Raw genomic sequence first — 26634 nt, forward strand, 5'->3', positions numbered from 1 at the left:
TACTGAGACAGTTGGTGATCAGCCCGTAGATCCCGTTCAGGAACCCGGGCTGAGCGGGGCACCTCCTGCAACTCTTACATGGCGCCCCAACACTCGCGTTAGCTACGTATTGACTACCCCTTACACTCGCATTAGCTATGTATTGACTTCCCCTTTATCTACTGAAGCATCCTCAGTCCTGCGTTGGCAACATTGCTCCAACACTAAATCCTTCGATATGGGTGACGTTCAACAGTGCACGGTTGTTTTCACAGATGGTAGTTCGCTCAAGCAAGGCAAAAAGACTGCCGCTGGTGCTGGCATCTTCTTTGGCGCAAACGATCCAAGGTAAGCGTCCAGATAAAACCGCTCTTGCATACAAAGACGCCGCCAACAACGTATCACAACGAGTCTATGGCTGACGTCCTCGAAGAAATTGTAGTAGTTTCGTGGACGGGAATCAGACCAATCAACGCGCGGAGCTGACTGCCGTCCGAGACGCGTTATCAAGAGTCAAATAGACCGAAAATGTCATCATTTTCTCCGACTCGCGGTACGCCATGAACTCAGTAACGACCTGGTACAAGCGAAATGTGATTAAAAGTTGGAAGAGCGTTCAGCCAATCTCCTTTTCTAACTGGGATCTTATAGAAGACACCGTCAAGATTCTGAATGAGCGCAGGATGAAAGGTGGGATCACAGAGTTCTACTGGGTCAAAAGTCACTCGGGCAATGCAGGCAATGAAGCAGCCGACAAACTGGCTGGACATGGTGCACGGTATGCGCTACCTACACCTGACAGGGTTTGAGTATCCTGATTCAGCGCTTGCTAACATGCACCAGTCGCGCATTCGAGAACCGCTACGGCAAACCGTACAGCGAAGAACGACGAAGTCTTTCGAACCTCTGGAACCCCGCTCCACCTGGGTGGAGGGTGATCAAACTCGCGAACGGGGATGAGTAACTCGTGCGCATCGACAAGCAGGAGCTGATGCGAAAGAAGAAACAAGAGAAGAAACGAGTTGAGAAAGCACAAGCTGCTCGAGGCAATTACAAGCGAACCAAAAACAACCCGAATGGGAAGAAGGCGCCGCAGCCGAAAAATGCGATGGAGAGGATAGCGGCCAGGAAAGCCATGGAAGACGCCATCGAAGAGGACCCCATGGCGTACCCCCCGCCGAGGTGTTTATATCAGTCAGCCGGGAAGACAGCGTTGCCATTAGCATCAGGAATGAGAAGACAAACGGATAGTGAGGCGTATAGATCAGGTATGCTAGAGGCATCGGATGGTGGGCGGATCCCACCGGTGGTAGACATGATCCGGTTTGGAGAGAATGAATTCACTCCAAAGGAGATCGTAGTGACACATCATGAGATGGGGGAGACGGAGGACACGGAGGACGTGGCGGACGCGGAGTACGTGGAGGACATGGAGGACATAGAGGACATAGAGGACAGGGAAGAGACGGAAGAGATGGAAGAGATGGAGGAGACGGATGACATGGAGGACATGGAGGTGACGGAGTGATTTCGTTTCGAAAAGGTGCCATTTTCGTGTATATTAGAGTCAAATTCTATGTGTCACTATCTATCATACGTCCTCACCAAGTGGTTTATGCCTCAAGCAAGCCCGTAACCTCCTTCACCATCAACCTATCCTCGGCAGCCTTCGCTTCAACCTTCCCTATCGTGCCTGCGGCATCCATCACCTTCCATGTGTCCCTCAGCTCGCCTTGCAGATCGGCAGCATATACCAACCAGCCAACACAGATGATGCCCATCTTCTGGTTCTCGCTCCACTGCTCCTCACTACTGATGTTTTCCAGCAGCGAAGCCAGTAGCTCGCCCTGCTCCGCTTCCGGTAGCTCAGACTCCGAAGGTAGCGCATGCGATACATTTGCGCTGTGCTTCTTCATCCTTATCTGATGATTGGAAGATGTTATGTTCATCGCCAGGCTGAGGGCGGAGGCTTTGAGCGCGGGGTGTTTGTCGTCGAGTAGGGCGGTCGTTAGGATCGAGATGAGCGTGGACGAAAGCGGTGGAGCGAGGAGGTGTGGTACGAAGAGCGGCGAGGTGAAGAGATTACATGCGAGATGTAGCGTCGTAAGTCGAAGCGGGTAAGGCGCAGATTCGCCAAGCTTGTCTACGTGATCGAGAAGATGGTGGATGGTTGCTGGTGTGCCTGTGGCTCCTTTGTGTTCTTCTGCAAAGAAGCCAGCTACACGAACGTCGATCAGCGATATTCTAAGCAGGTCGAGTGCAGTGAAGAGAAGCTCTGGTGGAAGGACTGAAGTGCTTCTCCTCAAAAATTGGGCAAGCTGCGGAAGATCGCCTAATGGCGCTTCCATGGCTCCAGATTGCTCGCGCATCTGGAGGAAGGACACAATGGATGATACCGCCGGATCTTTCCCAGCATCTCCCATCTTCGCGACCAGCTTCTCCATTGGCGGTACCTTTGCGAACTTGACTGGTCTTTGACTTTGCCGTAACAGCATGGATGTGCTCTTCTCGAGATGGGGATGGGTTGGGAATGCAGCGTTGACTAACATCTCCACATTGTTCCGCAGCTGCCTTGGATCAGCTCCACTCCACTCATCTTGCTTCTCGCCTCTGAGGTATGTTATGAAAGTTGGTGTCGCGCGAACGTTCGGATAACGGGTGCTGATCGAGCGCTCGGCGTGGCTGAAGTCTATCTTGATGAAGACACACTTCGTACCGTTCTCGGCGGCGAGATCGTCATACGGCTGATATACCAGTTTACATGGCGCGCATGTAGAGCTCGTGAAGAAGATGATGGCGCAGCGGTCCTTCGCTAGATCGAGAAGGCGATCTACGTCTCTCAACGCTGTTATGTTGTTGACCCTGCCCGTATTCATCTCCAATGCGCTTCCTCCAGATGAGGCTCCGTTGGATGTGTTTCCATTCGAAGTCTTCGAGTTGGCTTGTGGTTGTACTGGCTGCGGCGTCGGTGCTTGCGTGATGGGTCGCATGGCGGCGTCGATTTGCGGCCGTAGCATCTGCCCGAACGGCGTATTGAGGACGGTCTGTGGGAGCGATGTAATGTGGTCTGGTATCCCCTTGCCTACGAGGAACATGGCGAAGTCGTTGGAGAAGTTGTTGCAGTTGTGCTCAAATAGATCGTAGGCCTGCATCTGCCGTCAGCGTAGTCTAAGAACAAGTGTCAATTGGAATAGTACCTCAGGGGTATAAACCTCCTTCAAAGACTCGAGATACTCCAATATAACCTCCATGGGAAGTGCAGTTTGGCCAAGCTTGATGACTTCCATGGGCCGGCCATGATGTGTAGCTCCCGCCTGACATGTCTGTACGCCTTGGCCGTAGTAGTACTCTACGCCATCAATCACGATGGAGGTATGATATACAGCATCGATCTGTATGCCTAGAAACTGCATCGACATGCTCCGTGCAAGACCCTGTATGCAGTTAGTTCTGGGCGATTCTGGAAAGCATCGCGAATGCGCGCGCCTGTACACCTGCTCAAAGCACTTACTTGAGAAAGGTCATACACGTATAATTGGACATCCATGTTGGAGACTGTTTGCGAACGTTTACGGAGCGGTATCGCGCTTTGTTGGTACGTGAAGGCGTGGTTCGAAGTCGTAGGCAGCTAACAAGATGACGTAGAACATTCGAGAAGTCGCGAAGGCTGACGAACGTCAAAGCGCCGGCGCGACCCGCGACCCGCGACATCGCGCTGGCACATGACCTGCTGGGCGCAGTCCAGGTCAGTCACTGTCGTCATTCCATCGGTTGCTAAAATGCCCACATTGACTCGAGAATGTGTCTGTAGGTCTTGCGTGTGTTGGGGGAATGCGGTACCCCTCAAGTTCACGGACGCACGGACTCATCCTAGGCCGCAACGCCGCTGATCTTCAAGATCTCTATGCCGGATGCTTAGATGGAACAACGGAGGGAAAAAGTTTTTTACTAACGTGCGTCTGGTCATCGCCATTCCAAAGATGCCGTAGTGTCATCAAGTCTAACGAAAAAGTAAGACCGCCCAGGCCTCGGTGATCTGGACGGCCGACGTTATGCCGCCGCCATCCAGCGCCCGCCCCCCGGCCCCTCACCGAGCGCCGCCGTGGCCATGAAATGATTCGACTTTGGCCATCTCCATCTCCCTGCACTCGATGACGTCTTATCTGATTACATGCTGCCATCGAAGTAGGTGCCACGGGGGTAGCGGCGCCTCAGTCTGGAATTGGTGCGGCTCGTGTAATTGCCATCCCTCTTCCCAGTCTTCCGGCGTCCATCCTTCGTGCTCTTGCAGCAGTTGCTCAACATCGTAAGGTGCGCCAACGGGGAAGTTGGTTCTGACCAAAGAGCTGTGCGTTGAAATAGCACCGATTGCTTCTGGAAATTCTTCATGTATGAAACTTGCAGTGTAAATTCGCTTATCAGGCCAAGAAGGTCGTGGTAGGAGTCCAGTATCGTAGCAAATGTCGAGGGCGCTCTGCCAAGCAGCATCGCGTTGGATGATTTTGAAGATGCGCGACGTCTGGTCAGGCAAGGGATCACCATCAAGTACGAGGGTGAAGGAATCTTGCGGCATCCCGAGCGAGGGGAGTGCCCTAGCCTCCATGATCCATGTACCTACCCCCTGGCTGATGAAACCAGCGTCACAACGGTGACGGTCCAGAAGCCCGTGATCAAGGAAATTCTGATCACCATGGAGGTAAGCGCTTATGTCCTTATAGGACACGGGGATTGCATTTCTCCAAAGACTGACAAAGCGCTCAACCTTGAGTTGCGGGTGTTCTCGACAGACGTCAATGAACCCCCTACCATGGCTTTGAGGAAACGCGATGGATTCGCGGTCTTCTATCAGTATAATTTTCCTGATATTGTCACGCGTAACCCTCGGCATAGAGTGCAACAACCGGAGAGCCATAGAAGCTGCTGAGTAAGTGTACTTTGTGTTGGAATGAGGGACCACGTTGTCGTCTATGATGAGCTCACGCAGTTTCGCGATCTCCTCGATATCTGTAATTTGCCATGGCACAGGCCTTGCTTCGTTCAACGCAAGAGTTCTGGCATCTTCATGCGGATCTGGGTCTGGAATGACCATAACTCTCGGACCAAACAAGAATCCAGATCGCTTCTGGCGAGCCTCCAGTTTTAGCGCCTCAGCTTCACCGAGAAATCCGGGCTGTTGAGAGATCAAGTTCAACGTGAATGCCACAAAATCGCGCCATATTGATGGAGTTACACAGCATTCCTCACACAGCGCGCCGATGAGACGGATTTTTCCACGCAATCGCCAATAATCTATTACAGGCGCGAATTGTGGATATAGCGACTTCGCCACCTGCGCCTGCTCTTGGCTGAGAAGCTCAGGAGCCAGTGAGTCTAGTAGTGACTCCTGTCTCTCGTATATCTCTCGATTGACGACATGAAGTACACTAGCATGCTCCTGTGTATGATCTGAGTGAAATGTCTTGAATCGGAGTGTGTTGGTCCGCAGCGCAAGCCCGTGTGTTTCGGCAGCGATTTGCCGGCAAGCAAGCACCAAAGACAGGTCGATGGATAGACCATCGGCCCATCGAAGCTTGTTGGTGACGAAATCATATTTGAAGCCTCCTTCACCGTCGAAGTAGTATTCGTAAATGAGATCGCGCAATTCGCGAGGCAGTCGGAGAAGATGCGCCATGATGGGGTCGGTCGGTAAAATGGCCTGCTGGGGATTCGCTTCGGTAGCTGTTTCGGCGGTTAGCTGTGCAACCCCGCTTCAGCGGCAGCCATGCTCACTATCGTTGAGGCGCGGAGGATCGCTACCAAAATATTGTCGTCGCGGGTCTGTTGGGGGAAAAGTCTCTCACAGCAGACACTTTCCTAGCAAGCTGGAAGACAACCCAAAAGACGCATCGGTGACCTTATATATGCGAAAGTGCAGCAATGAGAAAAGTGGGACATAGCTTGGTTGATCGTACCAAGGTTGTTTGCGGTACGGACCGTTTTGGCCTCAACGGCAAAGCTCGCTAAGGCGATTGCTTCCATGGAACGAGTCGCACGACCAAAATCTCGGCATCATCACGTTCGCAACGTTTTTTGTTCACATCCGCACACACATCCACAGTACACATGAGGGAAAGAGAGTTATATTTGTGGTGGGACGAGGTCCACCGAGTGCAATTTATGAAGGATGACCACGACGAGGCAGCGTAGCTGCCGTACACGAATGAGAGACGAGATGAAAAAAGCAGGGCCTCGCTACCCTGCAACTACGAATAGCTTAAGACGATGATTAGCTAGAGACTCTAGTCAGCGTGGTACAGTGATCTGGTGTGTAGGCAAGACATACCTGGGAGCCGAAGTTATCTTAGTAACATCATTGTTAGAAGCTCGTTGGGTTGCGCAGTACCCGAGCAATCGTTGTCTCCAACAGCGGTTGTGAGGGTTTTGGTGGGTATCCTGTGTATTGCTATCTATCCTAGATGCTAAGGTACATGAGATGACCGGGGCGCGCCCTTTGTAGCCTTAGCTTGCCAAGGCTAGTCATGTGACAGAGATCGCTGTCTCCATATTTTGCGGGGTTTTGAATCTTTTAGTGCAGCCGTGATCAACAGCCATCGTTGTAAGTTGCCTATTTGAGGAAGTGCGGGGTAGTGGGTGGGTTGTGGGTTCTGTGCTCTTGCTGTGATCAACAGCTTTTTTGAAAGTTGCCTATTAAGGAAGTGAAGCTGTTGGGACTAGTGAGACCCAGCCGTATGGCCCCTCACCAAAGTACAGCTGTCTCTAGGAAATGCTAGCTATCGACACGACCGAACCGTCTGGAATAATACCTATAGATTTCGGTAATCAGAATGATCCCGAGCATATCGCCTCGCCGGCTGACGACACTGCTTCAGGACGCAAGCACGACGATGAGGGGCAGCGTCCAGCCTCGCTTACGAGCAAGGGGTAGGCGCACACCACGACAATAACATCCCAGGAACGCGCCTATGGCACCAGCCATCAGCTCCCATTGCACAAGAAGCGGTCAGCGCCTTGTCAAATCCTGCACCATTACCTCCAAACATGTACCTGCGCAAGCCCTCGCTCGCTCAGCTCCGGTCCAACGAGACCCTGATCCCGCGTCTCTCCACATACGCCTCACACCTCCACCTCTGCCCATCCATCATGCAAGCAGTTCATTCGCTGCATCCCCTGGTCGTTCAGCGCAATCCTTTTCTGCCCAGAATGCGGCTCTACTCACGCGTTCGCCTCCTCCGCCGCGCAATGCGACGTGATTGGTCCCTCGCTAACGCCACTAACTTTGCCTTGCAGCCAATTCTAAGTTCGCGACGAGGGTTCGCCAACTACGCTAGGCACAACTCAACTGCGTGTGGCCAGCAGACATTACGATTTGGTCGGGATAGGCATGGCAAAGGAGTGGGGGTTGATTGTTCTGGAAGGTGGAACATGTTGCGATTTGTGCATGAAAACCCCTCATGTTCTCACTATTGTGATTTGACAGCCCGGCATATCCTTTCTTTCTCGTTGTGCAACGCAGTCTTCGGTCGTTCTCGATTCTATTTACCTAGGCCAATTCGCTCACTACTGTACTGTCGTTTGCTTTCTCCTCGACTTCCTTTCATTGTAACCTTCGGTCATCGTCAGCATCACTTGACGAACTACCATCGCTAGCAGCTCAAAAGTTGGAATCGTCCGATCAAAGACACCATCGACAGATCTCATTACGCTTGAGCACCAAGATCAGCAGAGGCTAGAAGAAGACATCGAATCCTCCACGACACTACCAAATAAACAAAATGGCACCAGCGCCTACCTCAACCTTCACACCTGAAGCCCCACCAGCCATAATCCCCAACGCCAGCTCCCGTAGCGACGGCTTTAGTCCCGGCGCTATCATTGGCATTGTGATAGCCATCGTCTGTCTTCTCCTCGCCGTACCCTTGATTGCCATCTGCCTTCGGCGATACGAAAAGACACGTCTGCGGGAGACACCCAAAAGCCCAGGAAGCAGCAACATCAGTCTACGCAGCGTGCAAGAGCACCACAGCTTGAGCAGTATACTCGTGACGAAGGAGTTGTCGCGGTCGAGTATAAGGATGGAGAGGGTTGACTCGGGGATCAAGAGGCCAGATGAGGTTTATGAGAACGGAAGAGAAAGGGAGAGAGAGTGGAGCTGTACTGAGGTCAGAGGTGGGTGATAAGGTCGGGTTGGCCAATGGCATTGCTTCCAATAGCGATGCGGACATCATACGGAATGCATGCAGGTAACGCTACATATGGCATCAGCGTCTCTGGCATACAACACCTGCGACGGCAGTACACATGCATGTACTAGGTCGGTGCTACAAGAAGGCATCAGCCAACGATCGGGGACGGTAATGAAGCGTTATAACGGTGGTGGCTGCGGAACCGGACCGCGCCGTAGCTGACCTGGCCGTGCGCGCCCATTGCAAATGCTTACGAAAACCATGATCGCAATGAAGAGTCGCAGGGATATGACGGATATTGGGCTCCACATGTACCCACCCGCCAGAACATCGAATTTTCTGGAAGACACGCCATCGCCATGTCTGCTCGACGATGGTCAAGAAAGCGCGTCCAACCAAGCGCGTTCCGCAAAGATCGCGAAGCTGATCTCATCCTCGCGACTGCTGCACGACTTGTTGTGTCGCATGGAACAATGTAGTCCGATCCAAGTGAAGATTTGGCTAGCTGGCACTAGCACCTCGGCGAAAAGAAAAAATCTGGCCGAGCTTTGGATCAATACTGGAACAAAGCAGCTTACAAGACGCTTGATAATGGTTGAATTCAGCAAAGAGGTCCACTTTCGTTGCTGTTGCTAAGCTTTTGCTAAGCTCTCTCCTTTGCTACAGTGTTTGTACGCCATGAAAAAATCGATATCGTTATCCACGATAAATAGCATCGCAATGCGTCTCAAATTGCCCACTTTCACTTCCGTGCTTTTCTGTGTTTGATTCAGTACCGAGAAACTCTTCTTTTCACGTTCTTTTCAAGATGTTCAATATGCAAATTGCCCTTCCTACACTCCTGCTAGCACCAGCAGCGTTAGCGGTGACAAAAGGTGCAGGAGATGTTTGGACACATAGCCCACGATACGACTACATCATCGTTGGTGGCGGAACATCAGGCCTTGTTGTTGCGAATCGTCTTTCCGAAGACTACAACGTCTCAGTAGCAGTCATCGAGGCTGGAGGCGTTGAGCTATACAACCCCAACATAACCGACACCTCGAAGTATGGAAACGCGTTTAGCACCTCGGTCGACTGGCAGTATCAAAGCGTTCCTCAGACCTTTGCTGGAAACGCCTCACAAGTTTTGCGTGCAGGCAAGGCTCTTGGAGGAACAAGTAACATCAACGGTTCGTCCAAAACAAATCTCAACTCGACCCTTAGTTCTGACAGTTTCGTCCGACAGGAATGACATATCTACGAGCTGAAGCTGCACAAATCGATGCATGGCAACAGATCGGAAACGCAGGCTGGGATTGGGAGAGCTTGATGCCATACTACAAGAAGAGCGAATACATCCAACAACCAAGCGAATCCCAGCTCCTCCGTGGAGCCTCAATGGATCTTAAGACCCACGGTACCACTGGTCCTTTAGCCGTTGGATGGACGAACAACATGATGGGTGAGGAGGTCATGTCTTCGATCAATCAGACTTTCGATGCACTGGGTGTTCCCTTCAACGACGAGCCCAACGCAGGGAACATGCGAGGCCTTACAGTCTTCCCTAAGACCATTGAGCAAGCGGATAACGTCCGAGAAGATGCTGGACGCGCTTACTATTGGCCCGTGTCCAAGCGGCCCAATCTTGACATCTATCTCGAATCCTTCGTCGAAAAGATGATATGGCATCCAGAATCAGAGCATCGAGACGCTAAACGAACCGCAAGTGGCGTTGTCTTCTCAGGGCTCAATGGTACGAGGACCACAATCCTCGCCAATCGCGAAGTCATACTTTCGGCAGGAAGTCTCAGATCGCCGCTGCTTCTGGAGCAGTCGGGCGTTGGTAACCCATCGTAAGCACCAACTCAAGTCGATACGGATACACTCATGACTAGACTAACGATGACTATAGCATTCTTCAAGAGCACAATATTGACGTCGTCGTCGACCTTCCATTCGTTGGCGAGAACTTGCAAGACCAAACCACCACCGACATGTTCTACACCAACAACAACAGCACCAACTTCACTGGACTCGCCGGTTATGCAGCCTACTTCAACGTGGACGACGTTTTCGAATCCGATCTTGCTGCTTTCAACGCAAGCGTCGCAAGCGCTCTCAAGCAGTACGCCGACAGGACCGCCAACGCCAGCGGCATCATCGACAGCTCCGTGACCGAGAAGCTCTTCCGCATCCAGTACGACCTCATCTTCAAGAACAAGATTCCCATTTCCGAAATCATTGTTTCGCCCGCAGCGACTGGGCCCATTACTATCGAGTACTGGGGCCTTTTGCCCTTTTCGCGCGGCAGTATCCATATCAACTCTACCAATGCATCTGCGCCGGCGAACATCAACCCCAACTACTTCATGCTGGACTATGATATCCGTCAGCAGATTGCGACGGCCAAGATGGCGCGCAAGTTCGCCAATACAGCGCCTTTTTCCAACGCACTCTCTAGCGAGACGACTCCCGGACTCGACGTCGTACCCACCAACGCATCCGACGCAGTCTGGGAGAAGTGGCTGAAATCGACGTGTAAGTTCCCGCCCTTACAACAACATGATGCAGTCAAAGTGAAACTGAAACTAATACAACGTTGTAGATCGCTCCAACTTTCATTACATCTCGACGGCTGCCATGATGCCGCGTGAGCTTGGGGGCGTGGTAGACTCCAACCTCACTGTCTATGGTACCAGCAATGTTCGCGTCGTTGATGCTTCTGTTGTTCCATTCCAGATCTGCGGTCACCTGACATCGACGCTGTATGCTATTGCCGAGAAAGCAGCAGACATGATCAAGGCTCGGTATGAGTAGAGCCGAAATCGGCATACGATTGGTAAGGAACCGCTCAGCCTGAGACTGTTATCAAAAGAGAGCCATGTAGTTGTAGTTTAGTGTTTGGCATTTTGCTTATATCCATTTATCTCTCGTTCGAATAACAACATTGCGCGCTTTTTACAACTTCCGATACAAATGGACTTGCATACGCATATTCTCCAATTCAATCGGATAACGCAATCTCTCATCCAGCCTATACCATCTACTCCCATCTTCCTTGATCTTCTCCCACCTGACAATCTCATCTTTACTTCCCCGGTTCTCGGTCGCTTGTTCCAGCAGCGTGTGGTCCAGTAGCCACTGCATCGGGTACTTCTTCTCAGCTCCGTTCAGCGTGACTGAAGAGTAGCTTCCGGGACTGTCGACTACGAGGAGAAGCGCACCGGGCTGGAGGACCGATGTCATTTGGAGAAGAAATTTCTGGGTCAGAGGCATGGATGTCGAGTAGAGTTCGTTGAGGGTAAAAAGCAGCGTTACGAGATTTGCGTCTGCGAGTTGAGCAGATAGGTCTTCTGTCGAGGCTTGGAGTACATCTTGCTGCTTGAAGTGTACCGAGATATCTTCAGGGTTGAGAGGTGAGACATTTGCGGCTCTCGCAGCTGCTGATGCGTATTTGTTTAATGTCGGCGCGGTGGTGAGTTGTTTTGCGAGATTCTCCACGACGACGCTCCAGTCGGCGACATCTATTGCAGCGACTTCGATATGTGACCCGGTGCCCTCACTTTTCCCATCCTCTTCTTCTTCTGCGTTTATGCTAGACATCAACTTCAGCATGCCACCCAGCGCCACAATCTCTGCACCTGCTCCGCCACCGAGACACACGACTTTCCGACTTTTCGACTTGGTACCCTCTTTGCCGGCCTCTTCTCTTTCTTCTTCTCCTTTATCCATGTCCGCCCATAACTTGTCTCTCCACTCCCATATCAGATCTAGATACCCCAACGCACGACTGGGACTCCATCTCGCCGCATACACCTCCAAATACTCATTCTTTCCAAACGCAGTCGCAAAATCGCGGTTATAAAGATGACCTTTGACTTCCTGCAGTAGCGGAGCAAAGTCTGAACTCAGCCTTTCCGCAAACGAGTTTCGAAAGATGTTGAGTAAGAGTTGTTGAAGTTCAATGGGTATATACGATATACCAGGCCCTTTGACTGGGGCAGTCGAACTCGGACGTTTGTCGCTCTTCGGTTTCACAGGTTTCTCTCCTTCTCTCTGCGCCTTGCGCTTCGCGTTGAGTTTGGAATTTGGCGCCATGTTCGTTGCTTATCGTCGTTGTTGTTTACACAGCCCAATGCAATGGGTCAGAGACTAAGTGGGAAGGAGGGTGGGATGAAAGTCTCATCGCGTTATCGATAGGCGGTAAGCGAAACGAGTTGTGTGTGGTTCGCCCCCGCATGTTCAGTGTTCGGAATCCTTTCCGAAACTGCATCCCGACCTCGGGGCATGTTGCGACGAGCATACGGCCTGACTCACTTTCCTACATTGATTGACTCACTAGCAGAATCTCACAAGTATATACAAGCAGATTGCATTCACGCAAGTATACATCATTGACACATCTCATAATGCGTCTTCCCTACGTCCCCGACCCTCCAAACTTCACGTCCGAAGAAGACAAAGCTGTCGAGCAGCGCGTGAGACAACGTCGAGGCGAAAAGGGTCTCATAGCTCTGGACAGAACATTACTTCATGCTCCTCCGGTCGCCGATGGATGGTAAACCATAACACCTCACCGAATAGCAAGAGCAAAGTCCTGACTAACAACGTGTCTTTTCACAAACAAAACAGGAACTCATTCCTAGGTTCCATCCGCACCAAAACCAGTCTTCCAACTGCCATCCGCGAAACAGCCATATGCCGCGTCGCCGTCCTAAACAAAGCATGGTATGAATGGGAATCGCACTCGCCCATCCTAGAATCCGCAACAGACGTCACCGAGCACCAAGTCCGCGCCGTCCTCGAGTCTGCTGCCCGAGAACCGCTGGACGATATCCTTGGACCTCGACTCTCGGCCGTGCTAGCCTATACAGACGCCATGACGCTAGATGTGCGTGTCCCGGATGCTGTGTTTGAGAAGCTCAAGGAAGCGGGGTTCAGCGACAAGGAGATTGTAGAGATTACGGCGACTATTGCAGCGTATAATTGCGTGTCGAGATTCCTAGTTGCGCTGGATGTTGGAGAGAGGAATGCGCAGACGGGGCCGAAGGAAGGGGGTAAGGAGTAGTAGACAAGCTGCGCAGAGAGACATGTTTGTCCGTCAATTCAAAAAGGACAACGGTCACGTCACATGTTTACTTTTTTCTTGGTCTTATATACGACTGCTGTCCTACACACCTCACATACACACACACACTTCTCTCCCATCCCACCATGACCCGCTCTTCCAAAACGCTAATCACACCCTCTTATTCTGCCTCGCAATCTTCCTCCTCTGCGCCAACATATGGCTGAACAAAATATACGAGCCCGGCACATAAACCGCCAGTATCGCCCAAAGCGCATAAGCAAACATCTCATTCCTCTCCTTTGCCAGCGGAATCGCGCTATACACCAACCAGCACTCACTCGCAATACCCAACGGATACAGAACCAAGAAAGTGTTGTACCGCAGCCAAGTCCACAGCTTGGGCACTCCAAGCCCAGACAGCGAGAAGACAAAGTACGAGTAGCGTATTACTTCTGTTACGCTCCAGGCAAGCAGCATGGTAGCGTAGGCGGGGGAGTGGCGTGTAGATAGAGGGAACGCAGGAGGCGAGGCGATGAGGTGTACGAGCAGGAAGCGGGAGGCTACTTGCATGAGGGTTGTTAGGAGCGGGGCGCGAACGAGGCCTGTAATTGTAGTTGTTAGCTGGTCGTCAAAATCTCATCTTTATGGTGTAAAACGAGAGAAGAAGAGATATGTTAAATGGGAGATAGATGACAACACGTACCAACTAGACTGTGCAAGACTTCCAATCCAGCGAGCGTCTGTACAGTCCTCGTGTATCCCTCGAGACCATCATACACCTTCCCGCTCGCCAGTCCCCGTCGCGTTGCGGTGAACCAGTCGTCGCTGCCAAAGAACGCGCCGGCCTTTTGTGCATTGACCACTTCGTTCGCACCGATCGTCACGGTCTGGTACAGCACGCCTGCCCACAGTGCTGCAGAGGCGGCATTATAGGCGAGAAGGTATGCGTTCTTCGCCCCGGATTGTTTGGCGGGTCGCTGGTCATTTGGCGCGCTGGCGGCCTTTGCTGGTGTAGATTTGGCGGACATTGTTTTGTGTGTGTGTGTGCTGCAGACTCGATTGCAGTGAGTGGATTCGTTCGAGAATGGAAGGAGCGAGATGCAGCCTCGGAGGTAATGACGAGGTGACGACGGTGTGTGTGTGTACCTGAGGCTCGCTGATGGGCATGCAAGCTGGCATTTCTCGTATGGCCTCGGCTCGCGTACCTGAGAGACCCTGACGTCTTGGCGCGGCTGATGCCGGCTTGTGCCATGTGGGATGAGATCATCATACGTCAATCTTCTCGTAGATTTCCAGGGGTGCGATCATCGGATTCTCATCATCTAAGCTGTAAACGCTGCTTGGGATTAAAACAAATCAAACCAGATCAAACATATGAGTCACTCGTCTAGACATCGTCATGACAATCACTACGGGAAGTGAGTCGTGTTGAGACACAACAGGGCAACGGCGAAGCAGTCGAATGACTTGGTAGAACAAGCTCAATGCAGACGCACTTCCCAAACACCTCGTCTTTCTTGTATTCAAGCTGTGATAATCAATGGACAGACGGTGATCATGTTCAAATGCATACTAGACTACGAAAGAATGGCAATGAACCGAGACATCCCCCAACCTCCCTACCGCCTCTCTCACACTCTCAATGTTTTCCGAAGCCCATGCAAGCCCATCAAGCCGCGGCTTTGCATCTTTCATTGTACAGTAGTTAGACCTTCCATATCCAACCCCGCCCTTTTTCTTCTCTTTCATTGGGGATAACCAGCATCCTAGAGGAAGCAGACCACCCATGAACATTCACCGAAAAAAAAAGTAAAAAAAAAGGAACGCCGTGCTATGCAAATGCAACAAATGCGAGTTAGATATGATGATTGCGCAAACTGAGATGATGCAAGCAAGGGTATCGTCAAAACACCCAACCATGACTGAGCCGAGATAGGAGAGATGAGAAGGTTCGTCAAAGGTATCCGCCTCTGGAGTTGCAATGAAGCTTCCCCAGTTACAAGAAGACCTGAATCATGCTCTTCTTGTTCGTCACATTCTTGTCGCAGCCATCAACTACGCAAGTCTTGAAAGGAAGCGTATTCGCCGGTCTCTCCTTGCCCTTTGCGCTGCGCTTCAACGATCGGTTGGTCGTGCATTCACCGCAGTAAACCTGAGTAATCATCAGTTGGCTGTTCTCTCCATCTCCGTCGTATTGAACTTACGTGGCCGCATCCCTTGACAATCCACACCTGCCTCTTTGTCTCGTCTCCCCCAACACACAGCTCGTCCTCGCAATTGGGACACACCAGCGCACCCCCGTCCTCTTCGGGACTCCTCGTAAAACCCTCAGGTGCCTTTGGCGGCGCAGTATACGTTGGCGGTGGAGGCGGTGCCTCCCTGCCCCCACGGGGACCAATTTCGAAACCCACCATCTCAAAGTCCATGACGGGCGCCATGAAAGCGCCAACTCCGACTCTAATATGTGGTGCACGTCCCCTCGACGCGCTCCTCGAAGGCGCCACTGGCTCCTGTTGGTTCCCAAACTGCGTTCTCGTCCGATTGACCTGGTCGTGAAACCGTTCGATCTGTGCGCGGAGGTGTGTGAAGCGCCCGTTTAGTGTGAAGAGGTCGAGGACATTGTCCATTTGCTCGTTTGCTTGGCGACGGCGTTGTTCGTGCTCGGGGAGGGCGTTTGCGCGGAGGAATTCCACCTCTTCGTCGCCATCTGAGTTGTCGCGGGGGAGGCCGTTGGGCAGGGGAGAGAGAGAGCCATGGGGGCGGCGGCCACCCGGTATGGTGCGGGAGGATATGAATTCAATCTCTGGTGAACTCGGCGCTTGTCCTGGTGCTGGTGCATCGACATTCCACTCTTCGTCCCCGTTGTCCAGGTCGATGATGATGTCCATCCCCCGCGGTAAGCGAGGCGCGTGTCGGCGATTACGATGGCTATGCGACTCTTGCTGTTCTCTTTGCCTCTCCCTCTCCCGTCGTGGTTCTCGCGCTTGGTGAGGTATTTGGCCGTCGTGGCTTGCACCGTAACCCGAATCATCAGCCGTGAGATCGATGACGTTGTTGTCCTGCCTCACATGGATGGTGTCGTCCTGCCTCACATGGATGGTGTCGTCCTCGTCCATGTCATCATCCCCTGTCAAGTCCACCGATGCTGTTGCTTGCGACTGCTGTGCCGAGCCAGCGGGCCGCCTGTAATCGAAGCCATCCCCTGCAAACCGCCGTGTTGCTGAAGACGCCATGTGTTGGACGCGCGGGAGGTACAGGCCGGCAGTACGTGAGTGTTCGGCACTGGCGCTGGAATCGGCGCGCTCAAGGGGCGGCCGGGCATGCGATCGTAATGCCGACTCAAAGCTTGGTGTTGCTTCGCGGCCGAAATGGGGTGCTGCTTCGAGGCCGAAATGGTAGCGTGTGGGAGGCTCGTAGTAGTTTCCGTTTCCTGGAATATGTTGTCTGTCGTCATCGTCATCGTCGTCGTCAATGTGGTAGGTTGGCGGTGGAGCTTCGCGGTTGTTCCTATTGCCAAAAGGGTCGTATTCGAAAAAGGCATGCGGGCCAGAAGCTTCCTCTTGGTCCATTTGGGCATGTGAGCGCTACGTGACGTTCTCTATCAGCGCCTATTCTCCGCTCACTCGCTGGGTACAACCGCCAGCGGCACTCACCTTCTGCTGTCTGTGCGTATACCCAAAAGGCAGTGCTTCTCCGTCCATGCCGGATGTGAGGGAGAGTGTGCGGCCGTGGGTGGATGTGGGTGGAGTCGCAGTCGGAATCGACAGCACCGAGCTGAGGTTGAGCGAGGGTTGGGCCCGTCTGGTGCCGTTGGGGTGCTGACTTCGGCGAAACTGTGGTGGCGCTGGGAACATTGGACATCTGTGCAACATGACAAACCATCCAACGTCAATCCTCTCAACCCTTTCACCTCACCGTATACCCGCACAAATCAGTCACCGACTATTCTTCGACACTCTTCTCGCATCTTCTGCGACTTGATTGCTCCTGACGCCATCGCAATTGCCTCGCTTGCACATGTGAGATGGATCGTGACGTAGTGTTTTTCAGCATATGGAAACATGATATTCAGATTGATGGTCTCGGAGACGACCCGATTTTCCCGTCGTCTACAGTAATGCTACAAACCAATTTACGCCATATCGCCCTTCATGCACTAGCAACGTCCTCAAATGCATGCGCATAGCTTCTAGATTGCCCCACACATCATGGAATACCCTCGAGGTAGTCGATCAAGTTCCCGCTAACGGAAGACTATTAAAAGTGATGGAGTATACCTTCAGACCGATTCTCTGGCTAAGGCGCTGTCAGCACTGCCAAACCACCCTCGGTAGTCAGCGCCACAACATTCTCGGCCCTGCCACCCCAAGCGACATCCTTTGCCGGCGCCGCCTTCCTGACGAGCTCAGCCCAGCTCTTCGTCGCCTTGGTGTACTGCTGCACCGAAACACTGCCAGTTCCACCAATTGCCAAGAACTGGCCGGTGTAATCCCAGCTAACGCTATTAACCGGGCTGCCAGATTCAAGCGTGTGGATGGCAGCCTGCTTCCTGATGTCCCAAATCGCGACACTGGACGAGTTTTCCTGTACGACGGCGAACCAAGTTCCGTTTTCAGAAAACTTGAGATCGACGACGGGAGCCGAAGTTGCGAGTTCGGCCATTTGTGTGCCAGTCTTGATGTCGTAGATGCGGATGTTGCCGTCGGAGCTTCCGATGAAGAAAAGCATGCCGTCTACGTGGAACGAGACGCATGTGATCTCGGCTTCGACGTAGACTTGCGAGACCGTCTTGAAGGTTGTAAGTTCGTGGATGGCGTATCGCTTGTCGGCGCCGGCGGTTGCGAGCATCTTGCCGCTGGGATGTACGGACATGGACGTGACAGCTCCGGCGTGAGAAGCTATTTGCGCAACGTCATCCCCGTTGGAGAACACCTTGACTGTGCCTGCCGATGTTCCAACAAGCGCGCGCTCTCCCCACCATGCCACCGATGTGACTGCGCTGCCTGCATTGAATGTCTCCAGGACCTTGCCCTGGGTCAGTGAGTAGACGCCCGTGGTGCCATCCGCTCCACCGAACAGCACATTCTGTGCCTCGTTGACCGCAATCTTGGTGCTGCCTGGGTATAGAGATTCGGTCGTCTTGGCAACGTCGTAGTTGGAAATGGCGTCCCCAGAGGTCCAGTCTGCCGGCGCAGGTCGCTTTCGTCGGGTGCCGAAGAGTCTGTGTATGTTAGCTCATGTTGATGGCGTCATTCGACTGCAAGGGAACTCACTCTTGCTGTGTCTCTTCCACAAGAGCTACAAGCTGCTGAGGCAGGCCCTGGCCGTCCACCTGCATGGCATCGCCCTGGCCGCCTCCACTGATGGTGACGTTGGACAATGCCTCGCGCGCCTCGTCTCTCTCCTTGGATATCCGCGCGATGACCCTCGTCGCCGCATCGTTCTGGTACAGCGCAGTACTCAGCTCCTGCCTCGTTTGCGCCAAGTGCTGCTTGAGCGTATGCGTCTCCAGAACCAGCGCATCCCACTCGTTCTGGAAGGCGCTGAGCATGGCCGGTATCGAGGTGAAGTTGGGCGCGCGCGGAGTGACGACATTGGGCGACTTGAGCTCGATGAGGTCCTCCGTCGCGAGATCCTCGCCAGTAACGGGGTCGGTGTGGTGTTCTGAGATGTGGGCTTCGATGAGGCGCTTTTCGAAGACGTTGCCCGATTTGCGCGAGGCAACGGGTTCGCGGGGAGCTTCGCCAGAGATTGCGCAGAGCATGGTTGCGGGATTAGCGTGTTGGTGGTTGATGCTGTCGCGTTCGTTAACTTTTCGGTCTTGGGATTGAAGCGCGCTAGTAGTTTGGACCGTGCGCGTCCACGTCCAAGATGCTCCACGAGGGACTAGGTAGAAGCTCTCTTTCCCATCATCGAGAGTCTTCGTTCTGTGAAGGCTAGCATGTTGCGTCTTGTCTTATGTCTGTGGTTCTACTTGCTCAAAGCCAACCACTTAGCAGCCGTCAGTGCATGTGCTAACCCAGGCTTTTCGTTTATTTGTGCCGACAGGCATGATTCTGGAAGCCATAGCTGTTCGACTGTCCAAGTCACATTACTTGCCCCGAAGATTTGACGTCTCGGTCCGGCCACTCGTTCCATGCCACCAAACTCTAGTTTTCGCATCTCCAGCCGTCCTCTTGGCGAGCGGAGGCACGAGGGCGCGTCGGCATGCGAAGTCGGACCGGCATCTCCCACTCCCGACATTCAACGAATCAACGCCCACGCGCTTGCATCGCGCTTCGCATCCGAGTAAACAAACTGGATCATTTACCCCAGACTTTTTCGCCTCTCACCATTTTCAGCCCCAAACCGGAAGGTCTCCGGGAAATCAAGCAATTATAGTGTCCCCCTGCGGAACCAATGACCCCGCCTCGCTCCATCTATGGCTCTCGCATCGTTGCCAAGCCATGCAAGAGCGACCTCCTCTATGACGGTACTGCGGGGGAGCGCGTCTTGGGTGCATATCCGCCTACTCTAGTTATGTAAACGGTAAGTCCGAACCGAGATCACGATGCATGCCTTGTTGTTGTAGTGCCACAGACTAGCGTACACGGGCTGCATAGGTTTGTGTATAAGAAGGACATCGCTCCCTCGACGGATCAGCATCCTACCAAGGTCCTGCTCTTTTCAATTCCATCAGGCACCATGATCACCAAAGGACTTTTAGCTCTTGGAACAGCGGTACCCGCACTTGCGGGTTCGCTTGTTCAACGACAGAGCTCGTCGCTTGAGGGATGCCCCGGATATACCGCCAGCAATCTCCAAGATGATGGCTCCAGGGTCACCGCAGACCTCAGCCTTGCAGGCGCCGCTTGCAATGTTTATGGCGAGGACTTGACTGACCTGAAGTTGGAAGTCGAGTATCAGACTGGTACGTTGCGTTGGCTTCGCTATTCATCGGCTCTATGCTAACAGTCCACAGCCGACCGACTCCATGTCAAGATCTTCGACGCCGCCGAACAGGTCTTCCAGATCCAAGAGTCTGTCTGGCCGCGTCCTTCCGGCAGTGAGGGTGTCAGCCCGGAAGACTCTGCTCTGGCATTCACCTGGACCGACAGCCCTTTCTCGTTCGCCATCACGCGTAGGGAGACCAACGAGACCCTCTTCGACACGTCGGCTGCATCTCTTGTCTTTGAGTCACAGTTCCTCCGTCTGAGGACCGCTCTGCCTCCTTCTCCAAACCTATACGGTCTTGGTGAATCGACAGATCCGTTCCACCTAAACACCACCAACTACACCCGTACTCTCTGGAACCGAGATGCCTACGGCACCCCAGAAGGGTCCAACCTTTACGGAGCTCACCCAATTTACTTCGATCACCGCGGTGAGAACGGAACCCATGGTGTCTTCTTGGCCAGCTCCGAGGGCATGGACATCAAGATCGACGACTCCGAGGGTCAGTACCTCGAGTACAACACCCTTGGTGGTATCCTTGATTTCTACTTCCTTGCTGGTCCTGGACCAAAGGAAGTCGCAACCCAGTACTCCGCTCTTTCCGGCCTTCCTGCCATGATGCCGTACTGGGGTTTTGGTTCCCACCAGTGCAAGTACGGTTACCGTGATGTCTGGCAAGTTGCCGAGGTTGTTGCCAACTACTCTGCTGCGGACATACCTCTAGAGGTGAGTTCTGAACTGCCGAATCGCCATTTTATATTTTTGCTGACATTATCTAGACCATGTGGACGGATATTGACTACATGGAGCTCCGCCGCCTGTTCACCCTGGATCCAGAGCGTTACCCGCTTGACCTTGTCCGCCAACTCGTTGATTACATCCACGCTCACCAGCAGCACTACATCATGATGGTCAACTCCGCTGTCTGGAGTGGTGACTACGACGGCTACAACAACGGAGCTGCGCTTGACGTGTTTCAAAAGCGTCCTAACGGCTCTTTCTTTGAGGGTGCTGTCTGGCCAGGTCCCACGGTATTCCCTGACTGGTTCCACCCCAACACACAGCAGTACTGGGACGAGCAGTTCGCTTCGTTCTTCGACCCGGCAACTGGTGTTGACATCGATGGCCTCTGGAACGACATGAACGAGCCTGCAAACTTCTGCCCGTACCCTTGCCTCGACCCCGAGGCCTATTCTGAGGAGTCCAAGAACCCTCCCAAGCCACCACCAGTCCGCACCTCCGCTGACGGTCGCCAGATCCCTGGCTTCCCAGCAGACTTCCAGCCTCAATCCAACTCTAGCGCGGTTCGCCGATCAAGCGCTCAGCTCAAGAAGCTTTCCAACGTCAAGCGTCAAGCTTCCAACAACACTGCTGACCTTGCTGCACACCCCGGTCTTCCTGGCCGCGACTTGATCAACCCGGAGTACCAGATTGCGAACGCCGCTGGATCTATCAGCAACAAGACGCTCGATACTGATATCCAGAACTACGACGGAACGTACCACTACGACACCCACAACTTCTGGGGTTCGATGATGTCGATTGCTTCGCACAAGAGTATGCTTATGCGCCGTCCCGAGCGCCGTCCATTGATCATCACCCGCTCTACTGTAAGTTCTCAGCATATCACCAGACGCTATGTAGCTAACAAGAGATCCAGTTCGTCGGTCTTGGCACATACCTAGGAAAATGGCTCGGCGACAACGTCTCGGAATGGGCGCAATACCGCTTTTCAATCGCCGGCATCTTAAACTTCAACTCCATCTACCAGATTCCCATGGTCGGCCCCGATATCTGCGGTTTTGCCGGTAACACCACGGAAACCCTCTGTGCACGTTGGGCAACACTTGGTGCCTTCTACCCCTTCATGCGAAACCACGCTGGCGACACGTCAATTGACCAAGAATACTACCGCTGGCCATTAACCACAGCCGCAGCCAGGAATGCTATTGCAGTACGCTACAGACTACTCGACTACTTCTACACTGCGTTCCACCGCCAGACCACCACGGGTGTACCCAGTCTGAACCCCCTGTGGTTCCACTACCCCTCTGACGCCAACACCTTCGCCATCGAGCACCAATTCTTCTACGGCGACGCCATTCTCGTCTCTCCTGTATTGGAAGAAAACTCGACCTCCGTGTCCATCTACCTGCCCAACGAAATCTTCTACGACTACTGGACCGGCGAGCGCATCCAAGGTCACGGCTCGATGATCAACCTCACAGACGTCGGTTTCGACACCATTCCCCTGCACATCCGCGGCGGATCCATCTTGCCTCTCCGCGCCGAATCCGCAAACACAACCACGGAGCTCAGGAAGAAGGATTTCGTACTGTGGATCGCGCCCAATGCGACGAATCAAGCTGAGGGATCGCTGTACCTCGATGATGGTGATAGCATTGAGCAGCCGGCCGTGTCCATGATCTCTTTTACGTACGACAATGGCGCATTCAGCATGAGCGGTGAGTTTGGATACCAGACTGAGGTTGTTGTGAAGAACATTACTGTGCTGGGTTGCGAGCAGAGTCTTCAGGGTCCTGTTGCGCTGGATGGAAAGTTTGAACATGTCTTTGGCGATTGCGCAGCTGGTTATTCGGGTAAGGCGCCGAGGAGGGGTTTGGCGTAGTGGTGTTGTTGTTGAATTGATGGGGTTGTGGGTTGACCATGTTTCCATTGCATGTAGTAAGGGAAGATGACATGGGAGCGCGATTAGCAGCCGCTTCCAGGAATTAATCCAAGTGAGATGCTAAAGACGATATGAGATTTCGAACAGAATTTTGTGACTACCGCAGGATTGAGAGGGGGTTTAGGCTGAGACTACCGTGAGTATGTGGAGGGGAGGGGGACATGAGACGAGAGTGAGCTGGAGCTGAAGTGGAAATCGAAAAAGGTGGGAGAGGAATAATCGTTCGGTAAAGGCCGAGCTCTCTAGGTGGGGAGAGAGATAACACTCTCGCGAGAACGTCTTTATATTGATGCATACATACTCTCGTCTATCCACGGACGAGGCGGACATGTCTTGACCACCCACTGCCGATGCAGCTTCCTCGTGCTCGCCACCTTGGCCCAAAAGTCGTCCCAGTATACCGTATACGCCGTTTTGTTATCACGCGATACATACAATTTATGGCTAGAGTTGCGCATATCCGTCATCCTATGGATGCAGAAGCGCAGGTTGGCGATATCAGCAACGACTTCCTTGCTCACATCTACCCATACAGTATTTGGCTGTTGTGCATTTGACTCTGGTGATGAGGGCGGTTGCTGCTGCTGAGTGAGGACGTGTTCGTCCAGAGTAATTACTTCGAATGCGCAACCAGCCCAAGGACCATGTATGAATTCTAGATACTTGTCCGGCGAGTGTGGGTCCTCTGAAATAGTAGTAGGAGTAGTAGTCGCAGATGGCGCTCTGTTACCACCGCTACAAGTGAGAACGAGAAAGATGTTGGCCAGGGTAAACTGCTCGTCCGTCTTTGGCTCCGCGTGTTTATTTTCCCTTTTCGGTTTGTAGAGCACGCGTTTTGTGAAGGTTTTCCCGACTCTTTTCATCCTATCGGATAACAGCTCATAGGATCTAGGGTCGTCCCCCCAGTCAGCTGCCGGATCAGAATCAGGCTCTTCTTCCAACTGATCCGAGCGCACGTATTGTCTGGTGGTCAGGTTGCGGAGCACCCATACTCTCCGCCTAGAATATGCACCTGGTTTGGGACGCAGCATCAGATCCTGCTTGATATTCTTCAGGTCGTCCGGTCTGTTCTTCAGGTCGTAAATCCACATCTTGAAGGCCTGCTGGTCTGAAGCTGAAGGACAGTCCTTCCAAACAGTAAGAGCTAGCCATCTTTCATCTTGATCATGCCATGTCCAGTCCCATTTCCAATCGTCAACTGAAGCAAGGGGCGTCTCGAACGTTTCTTCGATACCATAGTTCTGACACTGCTCGCTGGTGAATCTCGCCTTGACGTGGTGGAAACCAACCTTCCTGCCAACCCAATTCTCCCGATAGAGACGGTGAATACGGCTCAACACGAGCGGCCATATACGAGCGGAAGAAAGGCCTAGCGCGAGGAAGTTGAGAGAGAGCTCAGCGATGTGATCGAGGGTGGCTTGGGCGTTACGGATCTCGTCGACGTATTTCGGACTGGGATTGCGGCCCCAGTCGAGGTGTTTGAGTCCGCGACGGCGGTCGAAGCAGTCCAGTGGCAATACGTGATCGAGGATCTGATCAAGGATCTCGTTTGGAAGACGTTCGAAAAGGTCCCCACCAGGAGGATAGAAGTGTTGAACACGCTGAGCATCCGACAAAGGCTTGACAAACGCGTGATAAAACCAGTCTTCGTTTTTTTCCTTAAAAAGTGAGGCCGTGTCGCAGTTGTAATCATCGCGCTGTCCAATATGAATGGCTTGATTGAGCTCCGGGCAGACAAGCTGGTACCAATCAGGAAACCCGTTATCCGGGTTACGGTCGAGACGGCCACTCATGGTCTGTAAAGTCTTTATGCAGTCCCAAGGGGATGAAGCCGTAGCTTGGGGGTTGGGGAAGTCATCTCGCGACTTGTCTGCCCCTTGTTCATGTGATGTCGCACCACAGCCTAGGCTATATCCAAACCGGAAACAGCAATGTGATGCAGTAGTAATCCAACACGCTTAGGCAGCTGCGCTGCCGTCCACGAATGGAAGCACGAAGAAAAGCGGGCCCTCGCTTGCCTGCTACCACGAATGGCTTGGTACGATCGTACAGCAATGTAATTAATCCGTCGAATAGGCATCGTCAAATGAGGTACGCGATTGCCTTGCCAAGTAAACACCGCACCGTTGAGTGTCATGGCTCGGTGTTTGTCTGCAGTGTCAACTTTTTGTCGCGCTTCGATTGGCAGCATATCCAAGAGCCGTAGAGGTTGTGATAGAGTGATTAGCCTAGGCTGCGTCGGGCTAGTGCAAGATAGATGCATAGCTACGAGGGATTGGACGAACCTCGGCATCTCAATTTGGTGAATAGCAATCGAACTTCACTAACTGTTTGTTGGATGATAGCGTGCGAATGCACTCACCACGCATAAAACACCATAGCTGAGTCAAGGGAACAGCGCCCAATTCACTTACTAAGCGCGCGGCATTGTATGAATGAACTAGATATTCACGACCGTGTTTGGGCAGCTGTGACTACTTTGCAATGACTGAATGAAATACGACGGGCGATTACATATACCTCTGCGTACCGTCAGCTAGCCATTCTTACACAAATACCTGCAGACTTGTGACCATCAAAGTTGTTATATACTCATTTACCTAGCCTATTCCTCGGCTATCCACCCACTTGGCCCATATCACAGCCTGAAGCTAGAACACACAACCACCGCGGCACCACGATGTCCACCAACATTGGCACCAACACAGTGCGACGTGGAAAGTCACCGCTCGAAGAATTTTTTCATCGGGCCAGCAACGCCGGCCTACACATAGAAGCGGAAGTAGAGATTTATCAAACGAGGGTTGACAGCAGCGGCAACTGGGAGGTCGTGAATGAATCGCACTACGTAGATGAACAGGACAAGGACGAGTGGGTTCTTGTCGGCAAGACAGAAGGCGAGAAGACGCAGGAGTGTAACGCGAAGCAGAGGGCGGACAAACGGGCAAAGCAGGTCATACAGCACTGAAGGATTGATAGTTGGACCGTTAGCAAAAGTGCCATGGAATCGAGATCAAGCAAAGACAGCTTGGAAGCAGGATTGGGTATCTTCATTCAGTAGCCACGCGCAACATGCACTCTCGCCTTTATATCAGCAATTCAATTGCCACCGACATCCATATCAGTCTCATAGTGTCCGCTCGCGGCACTCGTGCTATGCGCGTCGCGACGATGCTCCCGTGGTGTCCAGCGTGTAAGGTAGTGTGATGGCACCGAGTCCCGGCTCATTTCTTTCCCTTCTTCTTCTTCTTGCCTCCCGCGCCGCCCGTACCAGCCGCAGGTACACCACCCATCTTGACGTCCCCACCCTCGTCGACCTGCGGTGTAGACGCGCCTTCTCCGCCAGCCGGCATGCTCAAATCCTCCATCGTCTCCGGCAGCGCTGCCATGTGTCTCCCCAATCTCCCCAGATTGCCAATCAGCCGGCCGACCTCGGCGCCCTTGTTCGTCTCATACTGCAGACATGTGCCCGACTCTGGATCGTACGTCTTGAGCGTAAAGAAGACGGTGACTTCCTCGGGGTTCTGCGATTGCGGCGGCGGTGAAGACGCACGCGATGTGTCGGCGGGTCGGGCGGCTCTCTTCTCGTCGTACTTTTGGCGCTTCTTTATCTTGGAGGATGTGGGTTTTAGGACCGAGTATTTGGATGTGATGCGTGTCTAGGAGGCATGGGTTAGATGAGGCCGTGTCGCGTGCGTGCGGCAGGGTGGAGCTTGGCATACGGATGTTGGTCGCGCTTTGAGGAGGAGCGACGACTGCTCGTACCACTCTGCGCTCGTGTCGAAGTATGGCATCGT

General features: G+C 53.0%; 13 protein-coding genes across 13 annotated transcripts; 5 read left to right on the plus strand and 8 right to left on the minus strand.

Moving 5' to 3' along the window:
• Positions 1-459: 459 nt before the first annotated feature.
• Positions 460-883, plus strand: CC77DRAFT_1026681 (hypothetical protein). Its single transcript, XM_018526308.1, has one exon. The coding sequence runs from the start codon at positions 540-542 to the stop codon at positions 786-788; it is 249 nt and encodes an 82-aa protein (XP_018378795.1). The 5' UTR covers positions 460-539; the 3' UTR covers positions 789-883.
• Positions 884-1592: 709 nt separating this feature from the next.
• On the minus strand, positions 1593-3398 carry CC77DRAFT_951036 (DUF862-domain-containing protein; the record flags this gene model as incomplete). The annotated part of the gene is made up of 2 exons (XM_018535355.1): positions 1593-3125; positions 3177-3398. 2 exons carry the CDS (start codon positions 3396-3398, stop codon positions 1593-1595), a joined length of 1755 nt encoding a protein of 584 aa, XP_018378796.1.
• Positions 3399-3836: 438 nt separating this feature from the next.
• On the minus strand, positions 3837-5835 carry CC77DRAFT_671572 (hypothetical protein). The gene is made up of 3 exons (XM_018532700.1): positions 5749-5835; positions 3933-5697; positions 3837-3881 (listed from the first exon to the last, which is right to left on the minus strand). Exon 2 carries the CDS (start codon positions 5648-5650, stop codon positions 4139-4141), a length of 1512 nt encoding a protein of 503 aa, XP_018378797.1. The 5' UTR covers positions 5651-5697; positions 5749-5835; the 3' UTR covers positions 3837-3881; positions 3933-4138.
• A 1726-nt stretch (positions 5836-7561) lies between these two features.
• On the plus strand, positions 7562-8421 carry CC77DRAFT_1026686 (hypothetical protein). Its single transcript, XM_018526309.1, has one exon. It carries the CDS (start codon positions 7752-7754, stop codon positions 8151-8153), a length of 402 nt encoding a protein of 133 aa, XP_018378798.1. The 5' UTR covers positions 7562-7751; the 3' UTR covers positions 8154-8421.
• Positions 8422-8884: 463 nt separating this feature from the next.
• CC77DRAFT_671607 (alcohol oxidase) lies at positions 8885-11156 on the plus strand. Its single transcript, XM_018532701.1, has 4 exons — positions 8885-9334; positions 9391-9997; positions 10057-10682; positions 10750-11156. The coding sequence occupies exons 1-4, from the start codon at positions 8971-8973 to the stop codon at positions 10959-10961; spliced, it is 1809 nt and encodes a 602-aa protein (XP_018378799.1). The 5' UTR covers positions 8885-8970; the 3' UTR covers positions 10962-11156.
• Positions 11029-12315, minus strand: CC77DRAFT_1026688 (hypothetical protein). Its single transcript, XM_018526310.1, has one exon. The coding sequence runs from the start codon at positions 12240-12242 to the stop codon at positions 11103-11105; it is 1140 nt and encodes a 379-aa protein (XP_018378800.1). The 5' UTR covers positions 12243-12315; the 3' UTR covers positions 11029-11102.
• Positions 12316-12401: 86 nt separating this feature from the next.
• On the plus strand, positions 12402-13212 carry CC77DRAFT_1003358 (hypothetical protein; the record flags this gene model as incomplete). The annotated part of the gene is made up of 2 exons (XM_018523204.1): positions 12402-12702; positions 12777-13212. Exons 1-2 carry the CDS (start codon positions 12554-12556, stop codon positions 13210-13212), a joined length of 585 nt encoding a protein of 194 aa, XP_018378801.1. The 5' UTR covers positions 12402-12553.
• A 171-nt stretch (positions 13213-13383) lies between these two features.
• Positions 13384-14243, minus strand: CC77DRAFT_951058 (protein tyrosine phosphatase; the record flags this gene model as incomplete). Its single annotated transcript, XM_018535359.1, has 2 exons — positions 13384-13817; positions 13919-14243. The coding sequence occupies 2 exons, from the start codon at positions 14241-14243 to the stop codon at positions 13384-13386; spliced, it is 759 nt and encodes a 252-aa protein (XP_018378802.1).
• Positions 14244-15211: 968 nt separating this feature from the next.
• CC77DRAFT_951109 (hypothetical protein) lies at positions 15212-16784 on the minus strand (the record flags this gene model as incomplete). Its single annotated transcript, XM_018535361.1, has 2 exons — positions 15212-15367; positions 15420-16784. The coding sequence occupies 2 exons, from the start codon at positions 16782-16784 to the stop codon at positions 15212-15214; spliced, it is 1521 nt and encodes a 506-aa protein (XP_018378803.1).
• Positions 16785-17299: 515 nt separating this feature from the next.
• CC77DRAFT_671236 (Prp19-domain-containing protein) lies at positions 17300-19122 on the minus strand. The gene is made up of 2 exons (XM_018532699.1): positions 18489-19122; positions 17300-18436 (listed from the first exon to the last, which is right to left on the minus strand). Exons 1-2 carry the CDS (start codon positions 18977-18979, stop codon positions 17512-17514), a joined length of 1416 nt encoding a protein of 471 aa, XP_018378804.1. The 5' UTR covers positions 18980-19122; the 3' UTR covers positions 17300-17511.
• A 397-nt stretch (positions 19123-19519) lies between these two features.
• On the plus strand, positions 19520-22906 carry CC77DRAFT_1100796 (alpha-glucosidase-like protein). The gene is made up of 4 exons (XM_018530091.1): positions 19520-20125; positions 20177-20874; positions 20928-21758; positions 21809-22906. Exons 1-4 carry the CDS (start codon positions 19900-19902, stop codon positions 22775-22777), a joined length of 2724 nt encoding a protein of 907 aa, XP_018378805.1. The 5' UTR covers positions 19520-19899; the 3' UTR covers positions 22778-22906.
• A 212-nt stretch (positions 22907-23118) lies between these two features.
• Positions 23119-24714, minus strand: CC77DRAFT_1100797 (hypothetical protein; the record flags this gene model as incomplete). The annotated part of the gene is made up of 1 exon (XM_018530092.1): positions 23119-24714. Exon 1 carries the CDS (start codon positions 24628-24630, stop codon positions 23119-23121), a length of 1512 nt encoding a protein of 503 aa, XP_018378806.1. The 5' UTR covers positions 24631-24714.
• Positions 24715-26061: 1347 nt separating this feature from the next.
• CC77DRAFT_1014859 (hypothetical protein) lies at positions 26062-26631 on the minus strand (the record flags this gene model as incomplete). The annotated part of the gene is made up of 2 exons (XM_018523917.1): positions 26062-26496; positions 26560-26631. 2 exons carry the CDS (start codon positions 26629-26631, stop codon positions 26062-26064), a joined length of 507 nt encoding a protein of 168 aa, XP_018378807.1.
• Between the last annotated feature and the right edge of the window lie 3 nt (positions 26632-26634).

This window comes from Alternaria alternata, assembly GCF_001642055.1.
Source record: "Alternaria alternata strain SRC1lrK2f unplaced genomic scaffold CC77scaffold_44, whole genome shotgun sequence".
In the NCBI taxonomy this organism is placed as follows: Eukaryota; Fungi; Ascomycota; class Dothideomycetes; order Pleosporales; family Pleosporaceae; genus Alternaria; species Alternaria alternata.